The sequence below is a fragment of the Anopheles stephensi genome, chromosome 2 (assembly GCF_013141755.1).
Source record: "Anopheles stephensi strain Indian chromosome 2, UCI_ANSTEP_V1.0, whole genome shotgun sequence".
Taxonomy (NCBI): domain Eukaryota; kingdom Metazoa; phylum Arthropoda; class Insecta; order Diptera; family Culicidae; genus Anopheles; species Anopheles stephensi.
The window spans coordinates 12,853,538-12,868,437 of NC_050202.1; the positions used below are offsets into that span (position 1 = coordinate 12,853,538).

A 14,900-nucleotide genomic window follows, 5' to 3' on the forward strand; every position below is an offset into this window, starting at 1 on the left:
TTTTTGTTTTTGTTTTTTGGTTTGGCTTTTTAAGGGAAGAGGTTTTCTTTTTATTAATAATTCACACAGTGCGCGTGTGTCTGGTCTAAATGGCGATTTTTGTTTATGCTGGGCTAACGAGTGCATTGGCGCGTAAGAGAGATAGAGAAAAAGTGCATAAATGGTTTAAATTAAATCGTTAAAAATAAAATTAATTTCTCAATATTGACCCACACAAGCAGGACTATTTAATTATCAGAATAGAATAATACCACCGCTTCGATATAGTGATATAGAAACCTAATTTATTGCTACTGATTAAGATTTCTTAGCAGTCACTAGAGTCGAGAGCGCAAAATTACAAAATGCATAAACCTTCTTATCGTACACAGATCGCTACCTCCAATCGAGATTGTGAGAACGTGTTCACGTAATACAGTATTTCCCGCAGCATAATTTTCAGTCAATTGTTTCTTCCTTATTTGGGGTCTTTGGGAGATGATGACGTACATGACACAATTATTACAAACAATACAAAAGAAAAAAAACCAACAAGAAGAAGATCTGAAATGAAAATGGAGCTGGAAAGGATTGCCGATGGCTGATCCGCTGTGCCTTCCCATCTTGCAGCTAAAAGATCTTTTAAAGCACAATCAATCTCCTCGCACTCGCTCATAGCCGCGCTTTGCCACTCTTGATGGTTTCGTGATCTTCGGCGGTAAACAATCGATAGGTACCGTTGCTTTGAAGGAAATAGATTGGATCCTTAACTTTGTTCAGATCGTACCCGTCCACCTGCAGGTCTCGCTTCTTTAGCTTGAACGTTGTCGTCATCGGCACCTCGGAGAGGACACGTATGAACAGGGGTCTGGCGTACGCCGGTAGACTGGCACGGATTCCGGCTGCGAGCTGCTCCATATCAACCTTATTGTCGGGGTCGACGATCGCGGCCATACCGGCCTTACCTTCCGTTTCGGGGATCTGTAAGATGGTAAAAGAGGTTTAAAAACTATAGTTTTCTTGAATCACTTTAGAACGCGCCGAATCGGCTACTTACATCAACACCGTAAACGGCACAATCTTTCAAACCCACGATCGTTGTGATGACTCCTTCCACTTCGGATGTAGCCACGTTCTCGCCGCGCCATCTAAAACGATTATATCCCCCATTATAATTGCTGCCAATCTTTAATGTTGCACCAATTCCATACCTGAATGTATCACCCGTCCGATCCTTGAAGTAATAGTTTCCGAGCAAATCCTGCACCAAAATGTCACCCGAGTTGAAGAAAATGTCCCCTTTGCGGAACACGTCGTGCAGCACCTTCTTCTCCGAGGCCGCCTTGTCCGCGTAGCCAACGAACGAGTTCAGTGCCTTCTTCGGGTTGATCTTGCCGACAAACACACCCGGCTCGCCCGGCTTACACTTGATGCAGAAGCCATCCGACCCTCGGATGATTTCACCTGTCTCTTCATCGCACCTTGGAGAGAAAAACGAAGAAGATTTATTATTTTTTGTTTAAATTTATTATTTTGTTAATTTACCTTATCAACGTAACCGGATAGATGGCTTTGGCAAAGTTGGGAACGAAACCAACGGCTCCCATTGTGTTGTCGATGTTCACTGAAGCATTAAGATAAATATCAGTTTTGTAAATCATTACTTGAATAATTTAAATTCCCCAAATACTTACATAAATTCGAGTTGCCTTCCGTTGAACCATAAAACTCTCCGATCTGCTTGATATTAAACCGTGACACAAACTGGGGCCAAATCTGCGGTCGCAAACCGTTTCCAAACATGAGCCGCACGCTGTGCTGTGTGTCCGTCGGTTTCGGTGGTGTCATCAGTAGGAAGCGACATATTTCCCCAATATATTGTGCCACCTACAAACACACACACGTACAAACGAAAGGGAAAGTAAAGCAGATAAAAACGTTTAAGATACCGGCGCTTCAGCATGCCACCACGAGCTCGCCCAGTAGCTCTTACCGTGCACTTGTACCGGATACAGTCCGTCCAGAAGTTGGAGGCTGAGAACTTCTTCCTCAAGGCGGCTGTCACACCGCACAGCAGCACACTGCCAACGCCGATCATACCGCCGGCCGAATGGTACAGTGGCAATGAATTATAAATGATGTCGTCATCGCGGAAGCTCAGCATGTAATAGCATCCCAAGGCCATGAACGTGTACCTTTTGCGAAAAGAAAACGGAAGTTTTGTTTTATTTGTTTGTGTTGGTTTTGTTCTGTTCCATCCCCACCCACCCCCCAAACACTTTGGCGATGATAATGGCTAACAATGAAGGTGGTAAGAAAAATGACACTACCGATGGGGAGGGTTAGCAACTGGCAAGAATGCTGGCAAAAAAAATGTGCAATGGTGTGTGGTGGTGAGAACAATAGCAATTCATTTAACAATGTAGTCTTTGGAAAGCTGTTGGAACTGAACAAAAATCGTTTTATCAAGATAAAAACCAAATTGGGTAAAAAAGTTAATTGAAAGAGCACAAACAATAGATTGATTTTTTATATTCGAAGAGAAATAGCAAAGAATGAAAAAGCACATAAAAATGCAAAAATAAAACCAAATATAAAAAAATATAAAATAAAACTTATTAAAAAAAAGATTTAAAAAAAATATACTAACACATAAAAACAGTAAAATTTGTCAATGAAATCAGAGTTAAAATATTGTGAACGATGATAAAAATATGCAAATAAATATCTCCTGTATATACATTAAAATGAAATTGTAATAAGAAATTAAAAATTAAAAAAAAATCAATTAAGTTGATAAATTAACAAATAAGAACATGAAAAAATATTTAAAGTAAATAAAAGCGAAAATGAAAATTTGCTTCCACCAACAATAAAACAAAAAAATAATAATCAAAAGAGAAATAAAATCTTCTTATTCGAAAATATTTGGCTAAAACTAAATTTTCTAAATAAAAACGATTTAAATAAAAATGTTTTAAATAAGTTAAGAAAAGAAAGCTTTCTCGTAAATTAGGAAAACACCGATGAAAGAAACAAACTGTTGATAGATAATTATAAAAAATTGCTATGTTTCAAACGAGCAAATTAATAAACAAAAAAATAAATGAAAAGTAAAATTGATAAAGAAACGAATAAAAAACTTTAGAGAAGTTAAAATTTCAACAACAAATAAACATTTCTCATGCTTTTAAAAAAAAATGGACAAAACTTGACGAAAGCAAAAACAGGGACAAATGAACTGGTAGGTAAATAAATGACTCGCCAGAATGCTAAACTACCGCGTGGACAAACAGCCGCCCAAAAGGTGTGACGACGACAGCCGCCCGTCCCGTCCGTACCGCACAAACACTCACCTCAGGTTCGTGATGACGGCCGCCTTCGGCATGCCGGTCGTGCCGGACGTATAGATGTAAACCAATTTATCTTTCGGTGATATATCATTCGGGATACCGCTTAAATCTACGTTTGAGCTACTGCTGCCACTATCCACGCTGAGCCTTAAATCTTCGGCATCTAAAACAGAAAAATTGTGTGCACACGTGAGAAGATGATTTATGATTATCAATTATATCGTATCGCATTAAAAGCTCTCGGAAGGTGTGTGTGAGTCTTTCACTCGCTTTTTCGTTTATGTTTCACGGCGTCACATATGAGACCAGCTCGCCGGTTACTGCACACATATTCGCAAAACCTGCTGGAACGATTCACACCTTTCACATCATGCTCGGTTTGCTAGGGAAGGAGTTGGTGATAAAACTTCGTGCAAACGACGCCACCCACCAACCCACCCAGCCAGGCTAACGGAGGGGCAGGACCGGGAGGGATACAATCGGAAGGATGGTGGTGGTTTCCCATGGAAACACAAGGTTGCGCCCGGCTGAAGAAACAGCGCCCCCGGTACGAATGGTAGCGCACGAGCATACATCATCGCAATCGAGATGTGTGCAATTTATGGGAAAACAGCAGAGGTTTCGGACAGGGATCTTTCTCTGTGTCTGGCGATTCGCTTTCCACGCTCGTTCACTAGCAAAAGGTTGAGCGGTAAGAATGACTCGGTGGAATATTCTTAAATGCTACTGCTGCTGATGCTTCCACCGGATCTTTTCGCACTATTTCTATAGGTGGATTTGTGCTTGAGGAATCGGTCACGGTACTGTGGCCATGAATGTGAACGATACTAGAGCCGAACCGATTGGGGACGATTGGACAATGCTTCAAAAACCGGGCGTAAGCATCGGGTTCAGAATCGAACCGGATAGGCGTGGAATGGAAGGCAAAATCGAACTCGGGTCTGCGTCCGGGTCAGAGGTTCTCATCCCCCAATGCGGCGAGAAAGTACCTTTTGCAAAGGATCCAATCGGGTGCAATTGAATAAAAACTCATTTACCTGGCAATGGGTCACTGCTGCTGCTGGTGGTGTCGGCACCGTCCGTGCGGAATAGATGTACCGGTAAGCCTTTTATGCCTTCCTGCTCGTTTATTTCGGCGATCGCTGCAAAAGACAGTGGGAATATTAACGGGGTTTTCTCTCTCTTTCTCTGGTCTGGCGTGTGGAGCGAAGGAAGCGTTGAAGACCACTTGCTTGCGGAAGGATTACGAATTCTTAATTACTGCGTGTGCACAGTGAATGGAGTACAAGGAAAAAAATGTTTTTTAAGTTCAGTTGATTCTTTTGAAGGAATCTTAAAAAATAATAAGTTATTATTAGACATTGTGGCTATAGTAAGTTAGATATTCAAACCAGCTGATAGCTTATAGGCCCTATGCTACTCCACTCGGTCATTTTCATGGAAGATCGTGCATCGAATCTCATCTGAACCCCATCAGCAAAGAAAATTTAGCTCAATTAGGATCTTACAATATCATTTCTCGTGAGGACAGACGAAAACCCTTAGATATATGACAGCTTCCGACCACTTGATCGTTTACCAAGGCCTTTAAATTCATCCAAAGCGAATTAGGAAGCTTCAAGTCCTGGTGAAAATTTAGTTCTACAGCTAAGACTTCTAGAACAGGCGGCTAAGAATCTAGAATATTATGGATATTGTTCAGAATCAACCCTTGACAATATAGTGATAAGAAACTATACATATTTTTCTTCTTCTGGGGAAGCTAGATTCAATACAACCAAGGGACATACATTTGAATAAATCTTCCAATTATTGGTTCTACAACCAGACATTTTTCCAGAGTACCAGAAAAACTTGGACATCATGAGACACTTCCTGACCACTAACTATGTTATGTAGTTGATTAAGATTGTACAACATCTTTTATTTCTCTCTCGCTTTCTATAGACAGGAGAGAACGTAAAATAGAAATCGTCCGACAGATCTCCAGAGCAATAAATAGCAACAAAAGTTGATTAAGAAAACTAAGGACCAGGTGCTCGAAAACATATCAGATTTCCTTATGTATGAACGTAATTCTTAAGTCATAATCTTGCTCCCAAACAAAGTTTCTAAAATTCTTCCCGCTAGGGCTTGAGGACTTCTGACCACACCTTTAATGTATACTACGTTAAGAAATATTATACACAAAATTCTCTTTATGTACACTCTTGGCTCCGTACAAAGTGTCAAGAAACAATTGGAAGAAATGTACTTTCAAAAGTCCGTTAACTTTCCAAAAGTCTCGTAGCAGTGGCAATAAATTATTTTGGGCGAACCACAGACGGAGGATCAGCTCCAATAGGTTGCTATAATTGTCGTAAGGGTAACCAGAAAAGACATTAAGAAAAAATAGTTTTACTGAGTCTTACTAAATCAATTGTCGAACACCTCCCAGAAAAAAATCTCTCATAGGCTTCATTATTCCCTACCGGTTCGCCTAGCCTAATAGGACTCGCATGACAGCATCATTTTGAAAATAAATTCTAACCAAAACAAAACCACAATCAATCAAAACATCTACATGCAAATGCATATTTAGCTTGAAGCGATTTTTACCCAAAAACGCTGATTAGTAGTAGTTCAATCAAGCCTCAAGCTCGACCAATCCAATTACCACCCTTGCGCCTGCTTGCTGCAACACCCATCCATTTGCTGCTCATTTCCACTAACCTTCGTCAGAAAAGGCATTTGTACCAAACCTCTTCACTTTTAATTAAAAAATCCCTCAAAAGCTCAATTTCGATCATGTCTCCTGCATTCGTCATAACAGCAACAGAAAAAAAACTACTCCATCATGTCCCTCTAGGTCTAGGTGGATAATACATACACACACAAAAAAACTGTACACATTTGAATTTCTCTGTCCCAGGGCTGAGGGATACCGGGACGTAAGCTATCTTTTCGGGGTAGGAAAATGAAACGCAACCGAAAACTACGTTTAGGTTATCAGTTCTCCCACAGTGAGCCGAATCCGGATAGCCCACCAAATGCTGACAATGAGCATACGATTGATGACCACAAAATGGCCCCGATCAGTAGAGCGGTTTCGGTTTCGGGTAATATTGACGAGCCTCGAGTACGGGTATGGGGCCATTCTGAGGCATTCCCAGGTACTCCGGCACGATGTGAATCCTGAGTAGAAACAAAACAACTACAGAAAAAAACTTCATCATCCTCGCATCGGACCTAAACAGGCATGTTTCATTCGAACGGGCTTCTCCTTATCTGCTCCTTGCGGTAAAATGTACCGTACAGAAAACCTTACCACCCTGTGCAACGAAGCGAGATGAATCGGTAAAACCAAGAATTCGTATCCTACTCCGGAAACTCGGGAAACACCGGACAACTAAGACAACGACCGGAGCACATCAGTCACCGGTAGCACGCACAAAGGACGGGGCCCCGGTGGTGTGGTTTGCCAAGATGATTGATTGACAGTTTCTATTATCACTCACCTCCGGCCAGCTCCTGGCTGACGATGATTGCCTTCGAATTAGCCACCGTTATCGAGTGACGCAGCGTTTCCTTCCGCAGGTTCGAATTGATCAGCGCCGTCACGATGCCGACCTTCGACAGACCGAGCCAGATGCACGGATACTCGAGCCGGGTCTCCATCAGCAGCGCTATCGTGTCGCCCTTCCGGAAGCCCTTCGCGTAAAAGTGGGCCGCTATGCGGTCGGCCAGCTGCTTCACCTGGCGGAACGTGAGCTGCCCATCGTCCATCAGGAACGCTACCTTGTTCGGGTGGCGTGCGACAACGCGCTCGAAGATTTGTATTACCGTCGCACCGGCCCGCTCGTATCGGTAAAGGCTAAGGTTAAGCTTCAGGAAGATAACTGCAGTTCTATGGGAAGGAAGTAGGAAGAAGAAGAAAAAAGAAGAAATACTTTAGTAAATTAGATTGCTTTTTTAAACCCAGGCACTACAAAGTAATGCTTTTTTTTTTGCTAGACTTGTTGTCCACACCCGCATAAGCACTAACTTGAACGCTTTCACAGTTAATCATCGCACCATCATTAAGGCCGACAATGAAACGACAATTTACGGTTGGTCAGATTTTTTTCTGCGGTGCACGCGATGCAAATTGTCGGTTGCTGGTAATAAGCTCGCAACAATGATGTTTAAATTAGTCATAAACAAACATATTACTGGCACGATCTCATCAGATGGATCAATCACACTATTACTGGCAACTCTAGGTTAAAGTTTTTGTAAGGTGGATTTTTCATACGGCATTTTGTAGCTTTTCATGATTAGTTGAGTGTTTTAGAGGCTTTGGAGTTAATTATTCTACTACTAAATTAAATTAAACTAAAGTGAATTAAAATCAAATTGCGATTGGGTACTCAGCCCATCCCAGTTCTTATTAAACGAATCATCCCGATATTGCTGGCGACTTCGATTTAGAACCAGCAGTATACTAAGACGGTTTTCAAGCATGGGTTGAAGAGTTGAGAAAGATAATTTGGTATTTAAAAAACTATTTTTCGTAATTCTTCTGACAGATTGTGAGAGGCAATGCTCAAATTCCCAAAATTCTCTCTGTCTTCTCTCTACTTTATGTACTTTAGTAAGTACATCAACAATATTCAATTATTCCCGCATCAACCCTTACGTCTAACAATTATAGTATTATCAGCTCGCCTCCCCGAAAAACGATCTTAAATTCGCGTGTTCTGATCTGCGTCAAAATTTATGCACCAAGATAACTGTTGAATTTCAAAACCCCTGATTGAAGGGTATCATCATCACGCGCCGTTACCATGGCGGCCGGCTGGATGCATGAGATAACCCGACCGGCCAACCGACTGTAATTTGGCATGATTTAACGAGTGTTACCGCCGGTGCCACGGATACTAGGTTTGCGATAGCCCGGAGAAATTGCTCGGCAAAGTATTACGTACGAACAATCCGCTCCCTCGCTTCCCGTTCCACCCCGCCACCGGAGTCGACAGAACCGTCATTAGGAATGGAGCTGCAATTTCAAACGGGCGAGAGAATTGAATCAAAGATGCGTCCCAAACGTCCCCGCCCGAATCCAACTTCCATCCTATCCCCAGTCCTATATGCGATTTAGGCGAGCCGGCGCATTAGAACGTGTTATCGCTACTTAGAAACAATCACCAGACCACACCGCGTACCAACGGTGACATAAATCATCATCAGGCATGGCGTGCATGGCAAAGTGCAGCATCAGTCTAACGCAACCAGTAGAGTGGTAGGACCTTAGTAGATGCTGACGGACGGATGCGCCCTTCTTAATGCTACAACACAAGGGTTTCGTTTCAGCTGCACCGGCTTCCCTTTCCTTACCGTAGGTCCCGCGGCAGTGACACGATGCTCGCGTACACGGTCGAGGGCCGATCGCCGGAAATGAGGTAAAAAACGATACCGGTCAGTATCGACTGCGGTATCAATCTTTGTCCGATCACTAATGACGCGGCCACGGCCGCAGCTGTGATGCCGCATAGTGTCAGAAATTTCTGCTTCAAGCTCAACGCGACCAGCATCGTTGCTTTTGGGATGGTTGGCCGGTGCGTTCGATGGTGTGATTTGTGTTCTCCTCCGGCAAATTGGTGCGTCCTGTTAAACTTGGTTCCGGGCGTTAAATCTCTCCTCCGGGGTACGGGGAAAACGACACCAAACAGCGGGTGTTCCCTAAATTAGACGACAATTTCGATGCCACAGATCTAAAAAGAAGAAAAAAATAATGAAAAAGCCAATTAGTTGAAAATAATAAAAATTCCAAAGAGTTAAGACCAGTTCCCGCCAAATATTCTAGATATCTCCTAAGGTTTCATATGACTATAATCTGACCAAAGCAAATCATATTGAACTAAACTCGCGTAATCATGCTCCATCCGCGCCTGCCTACCGCCCCTTAAACCCCAAACACCCCAAGGCTTCTTAGCTCTAATCAATTGTCCTAATCAAAATGCATACACACTTCAAGTGGCTGGTGCTTAGTTGTGAAGCGTTGTACAAATAAACATCCATCCTCCGGGGTGTACTCGTGATAATGATCGAATTCTACACCACAAAACGTTCATCCATTCATTCGGGCCGATTAACCATTTTGGGCGTAGAGGAACCCGGTCCTGCCCTACGCGGGTCCCATATTAGCGCATATGTAAATAGTGGCTACGTCAAGTACGGCACGCTCGGACATGCAGTTTGTTCCGTCGTCGAAGACCTCGCACCACACGCTTACCGCACACTGTTGTGTGTCGGGAATTTAATTAAGCACCCGGTCGCACCGGGCCGCCGGTGGAAGGTTAAATGGGGGTTTTTTTGCAATTGATTATCGCACGGCAGCCCACAAGTTCAGGGCGTTGTTGAAGACCTCGGAATGTCACACGTGCCCACACTTTGGAATGGCGTAGGCGCGGACCAACGCGGAGCTACGCGTCCATCCTCCCGTCCCGCCAAACACGATCGTAACAGCTGATCAAGAGCATCAAGATCTCGCACTGGAAGCGCGTAGAAGTTGGAGGTATTGCGCACCACCATCGGTTAGCGTCTCGGTGGCTGGAAGACGCTCGACGATCACCCGAACAGGGCACAAAGTCCACCGGACGTGGCTGATTGGCCGCCCGTCGTACGTGTCGCAAAAGGGACGTTCTCGCCACTCGTTCAGGTCGACCGGGGGTCGGAGGAGATCATCTCGGTGCGTTACGGTGGACTTTGGCACACTAGTATCAGAAGGGACCTACATTCTCGAGCCTCAGCTTCCAAGACGATAACGATTATCGCATCAAGAACACGGGCGCACTATCATCATCACCAGTGTGCAAATGAACGGAGAAAGATGAGACAGACAGGCAGATAAGCCAATAGATTAGTAAAGTTGTAAATATTGCGTCCATTAACACACTTCCTTGCGAGGCGCCTGAGCTTCGGCGCGGGCATTGGACCGTAAATCGTCCCTCGACTGCGCTGCGTATCATCTTCCGCAACTTTCGAGAGGGAGCATTGGATCAGAGCAGTGGCCGGGTTCAATTACATTCGTGGTTGAATGCTGCCGGGAGCACTTTTATTCAGCTGCAACTATATTTGCGTTTTAGTTTTCTGGGCGCAACAGTTATTGGAGCTCAGTCGGTCACCTTGGCCTACAACGTGCAGTCAGCTCCAGTTACGGTATGGTTTCGCGATCCCGACCCGTTCACGCAGTTACGCCTACTCAACTATCCAGACAATACAACTAAATTGGTAACGCTTTGGTGTTATGGCGCGTTCTGGTGTGTCTATACTACATCCAGAATCGTGTACATAAGGCATGCCCTTAAGCTATATGTCCATCAAAGTCAGCTCAACTTAGAATCAAAACACATTCCACTCACTCAACCAGAATCACAATCCGTCCCAATCGAATGCAACATTAAAGCTAGAGCTGTCCGTTTTATTACCTTTTTTCTCCCTTTTCGAGCTTTATCTCATCCGATGACTTTGGTCTTTTGGATCACTCCCAAGTATCGTAAAGCCCCGAAAACGAAAACAAGCACTTCACTGCTATACAGCCCGGCGGCTGAACCACTTTCAGTTTAATCTTATCACAGGAACCATATGTCATTCAGATAACCACCGGAGACCCGGCCAAGAACACCCGACACCCGACACGGGACACCTTCCACGTTTTGGGGTAAGATTTCGAGACGAGTCGTCGCTTCTCACGGTTTCGTTCTCGGTAGCACTGCGCTTCACACTTGTGCGTGTGCGGTCGGCGCGATCGGCGCAAACTGAACTCCGACGCAACCGGAGCGGAACACACCAAGAATCGATCGTACCCGCGCTACACGACGATGTCACGACCACGCTGCCAGACAAAGATCAACTGTTTGCGACGCGGAAGCGACCGTCCCAGCGAGGTTGTGGCTTGGTGTCGCGCGCGCACACATCAACCCCCTGTCACTATGGGACGTGCGACCACGTGCTGGTTTTTATTTTGCTTTATTTGAATTCAACTTTAGTACGGTTGTGTAATAAGTATGTACGAGTAATGCATTTGGTGATTAGCTTTAAAATAATATGTTTAATTTTAAAACAAATTAATAAGCTTCATTATAGTGTTAATAGGTTTTGTTAAAAAAATGCTTATTGCTAAATGGGCTTATGAAGAAAGACGATGAGAATGTAGAATTTTTGCACCTTTTAATAACATTTCCTTGAGGCGGTTCGGTAGCCGAGACGAGAGGCACACGCCACGACTGGGATTCAAATCCCATCCAGACCGCCTGCACGACCGCAGGGCTGACTACTTTGCTAGGGGTAAAATCAAATCACAGCAAGCCAGAAATGGCAGGCCGAGGCCTCTCGAGGTTTTGTAATGCCAAATAAAAAGCCAAGCTCTCTAAGAGCTTTCACGATCAATTGAATTCGCTTTAACCAGAAAAAATCTAATGATCGCTGCTGCGATCAATTGGGAGTCTAGATATGCTTCAAAAAGGTAATTTAAGTGATTGTCACATGGACGATAAAGTTGTCTTAGACATCAAGTCGTCAAGGACAGCACGTTTTTAATAAATATTACCAGAATATTCACGATATTCTTCAACATTTTGACAGAAAACTCAGACCCTTTGACCCAACACTAAGAAGCTTTCGACTTGAAGGACTCCACTAGTCGTCAGGTTGTGCTTCTGTATTTCCAATCGCTTCACACAGGGATTACTCTAGATCATTAGTTAATGTCGCATTATTTTTAATGTGCATACAAGGCATGATACAAAAAAACGATGGACAGTAGAATGAAGTGCTGGAAAACAGTAGGATTGAATGTAAAATCCTTCTATGTTTTTTGTACTGTATTATAAAATTCTCCTAAATCTCCTGCACACCTAAATGAACCATGTTAAAAATTAAATTGATCTCCTACCTTCGTTGTCCATCACAATATTTTTTTCTGCTCACTGTGACTGAAGCACTCTCAGAACGACCAACGCATCCACAGATCAGATGAATAGTTAGTTCCCTTGACTTGATGTCGCTGTTTGAGTGTCGTCTAAAAACAGCCGATATCAGTCACATTGGTGGAAGTGAGCTATTGTTTCCTTTCATTCAGATCGTGGCCCTTCCAACCCACACCAGCGCGAACAACCGTCCCTCACCCAACTCCCGGCTCGTAATCTTCACCCACCAACCCTTGGGTGGGAATTTCGGAGCGCGTCGGCCATGGTGGTTAGGGGGTTGGTTTGCGAACTGCGTCGTACCAACGACATACGATGAGGGTTGTACGCACATGCCGTCGGTTGTTCGATGATGCACTTCATCGCTCATTCGACGGTGATGATGGTTTATGGTGGTGGTCGTGATGCGAGCAGCTGAGAGCGCACATACAATTGTCCCTCATCGGATGTGGATTAACGTTAATTTAACGTTTGTTTTCTCTTTCTCTTTCTTTGGTCGGTTGTTTTTAGTCTTTCCTTGGCGCGTTCTTTTCGCGACGCTTTCCGTCACGTACTCGCGGTCACGCCCAGCCTCCCGCTAGTAGACCTAGGTCATAGAATGTGCCAACGGAATGGTAAAAGCGAAAGTCATTGCACCGTTCGGCAATGTGTGTGGAATGTGTCGACCGATCGGGCAGATCATTTAAACCTGGGGAAGTACGATAAGTAGAAGTACTTCGATCGTAAAATGCATTAGAGCGTTGGAATTGAATATGCAACGATCAATCAAGCTGTTGGAATTAAGAATTAAAATTTGTACAAAAGCAGTTTGAAACATATTTTTAAGTGGTTAAAATGATGATTATGATTAACTTCTAACTTCTACGGATGTTCCTATTCTGTTTTGCTCACGTTCTGGTTCGTATGTTGTTGCATGTTGCGAAATTCTGCCCTATATTTCCTCATTTTGCGTCACCTCATTTTCGCGGTATGTTTTGAAACGGGGTTTATACACGGTAGTTGTAATCCAATTTTTGATAAGAAATGAATATGTAAGAAGCAGTATTTAAAAAAATGGATTATCACATTAAATATACTTATTCCGCATTTTGCAAATTCTATTGGTCATTGTTTTGATTTCTGAGGCTTGCCATTTTTGGATTTCTTGACTTAATTTCACCATAGCTGGTTAGTCAGGGTCGTCCGGTGGCCGAAGCAATAGCGGAGTCCGTCCAAACCCCGCCAAGATACGGAAAGTGTCTTATTAAGCCACGCAAAGTCAATGAAGTAAAAAATGGAAGGCTGAGCCCCCTCAAGGTTGTAACCCCAGGAAATATTGTTGCCAATATTCGAATACATAAAACTAATATAATTTCACTTACTCACCGATAGTAGTGATATTTAGAAGATATAAAGTTAACTGAAATATTTTACAATTATTTAGAGCTAAGGAAATACAATTACAAAAAGGTTATTCAACGTGTTCGGATGTAAAACAACTCAAATTTAATACAATGTACTAACAATAACATTTGGTATTGGTTAATCTACATTATTGAACACTTCATTCCCAACACACACAGACACATATCTACAACAACTTCAAATTTCCTACCAACGAATCTATCGCTTCTCTACTATCCGGTCCCAGGCCTAGTACGGTTTCCGTCCCACTAGCAACCTGCGTGCGGCCAGCATCCCGAACAATCTCGGCAACTACACCGATCGTTTCGGCACGTTCCATCAGCGAATGCATCTCCTGCAAGCTATCCACCCTAAGCACTATCTTCGGTTGGCCCTGCATTAGCCACGCGTCTAGTTTGGTCCTACCGGGGCCACCTCCGGCTTGTGCCCGCATGCAGCAAAGAACGGCTGCATGGGCACACTGGGACGCAATTTTACCCTTCTTCAAACCCAAATCCGACCGTACTACCAGCACCATTTTCATGGCGGAACTACCAGCGCCACCGTTGACCGTGGCGAACAACGTACGGAGCGCGTTCATTTGTCGCTATACTTTGCCCGCTGCTTCTCGGTATAATCTTTCATGCACAGTTTGAAATCTTTAACTACGTCCTGACAGAGCCGCCAGTCGCCGGTTTCGGCAATGCACTCCTGAAGAACAGAATGCACATAGTCATGTCTATAGTTGCTACATACAGAAAGGGATCTCTTACGATCGGAACGGGCGCTACATACCTGCACTTTGTGATGAAGATTCAGGCAACCGGTACGCTTCAACATTTGCTCCACAGGATCCACTTCATCGGACATGATAAATTTGTGTACTTATGGTGAAATAATGGTGCCGGAATTTGATGCCGCTTTTGGAAAGAACCTCACACACGCGCGAACCGAAAATGTTGTTTGTGGCTGGATGATGTAAACAAATCAACAGCTGTCATCACGGCTTGCTGAAAAGGCCTTTTCAAAATGGACGGAGCGATTCAAGTTTTATTCTTTTTTAAAAAAAGCTCAAGCCACAATTTTGATTGTTTAAGATATTAAAAATAAATCAAAATAGTTCATTTCCCATTAAAATAGAGTGAGTTATCAAAATAATAGTGTTTCAACGATAATATTAACAGCGAACCAGCTGAACCTGTTAGAACTTCTCAATTCAGTACCATATACGCGTACACCC

General features: G+C 43.5%; 3 protein-coding genes across 4 annotated transcripts; all 3 read right to left on the minus strand.

Annotated features, from left to right (window-relative positions):
• Positions 1-257: 257 nt before the first annotated feature.
• Positions 258-14,638, minus strand: LOC118504066 (long-chain fatty acid transport protein 4). Of its 2 annotated transcripts, none has more exons than XM_036038106.1 (11): positions 14,456-14,638; positions 8,688-9,064; positions 6,830-7,218; positions 4,370-4,474; positions 3,336-3,495; positions 1,973-2,174; positions 1,674-1,866; positions 1,525-1,603; positions 1,191-1,460; positions 1,037-1,127; positions 258-960 (listed from the first exon to the last, which is right to left on the minus strand). In XM_036038106.1, the coding sequence occupies exons 2-11, from the start codon at positions 8,882-8,884 to the stop codon at positions 652-654; spliced, it is 1,995 nt and encodes a 664-aa protein (XP_035893999.1). In that variant the 5' UTR covers positions 8,885-9,064; positions 14,456-14,638; the 3' UTR covers positions 258-651. The 2 variants fall into 2 exon arrangements, with proteins under 2 accessions (XP_035893999.1, XP_035893997.1); XM_036038104.1 differs by lacking the exon at positions 14,456-14,638 and adding an exon at positions 10,781-11,210.
• LOC118504116 (probable peptidyl-tRNA hydrolase 2) lies at positions 13,783-14,292 on the minus strand. The gene has a single exon (XM_036038207.1). It carries the CDS (start codon positions 14,259-14,261, stop codon positions 13,848-13,850), a length of 414 nt encoding a protein of 137 aa, XP_035894100.1. The 5' UTR covers positions 14,262-14,292; the 3' UTR covers positions 13,783-13,847.
• Positions 13,783-14,647, minus strand: LOC118504123 (cytochrome c oxidase assembly factor 4 homolog, mitochondrial). Its single transcript, XM_036038214.1, has 2 exons — positions 14,456-14,647; positions 13,783-14,371 (listed from the first exon to the last, which is right to left on the minus strand). The coding sequence occupies exons 1-2, from the start codon at positions 14,528-14,530 to the stop codon at positions 14,258-14,260; spliced, it is 189 nt and encodes a 62-aa protein (XP_035894107.1). The 5' UTR covers positions 14,531-14,647; the 3' UTR covers positions 13,783-14,257.
• Positions 14,648-14,900: the final 253 nt, after the last annotated feature.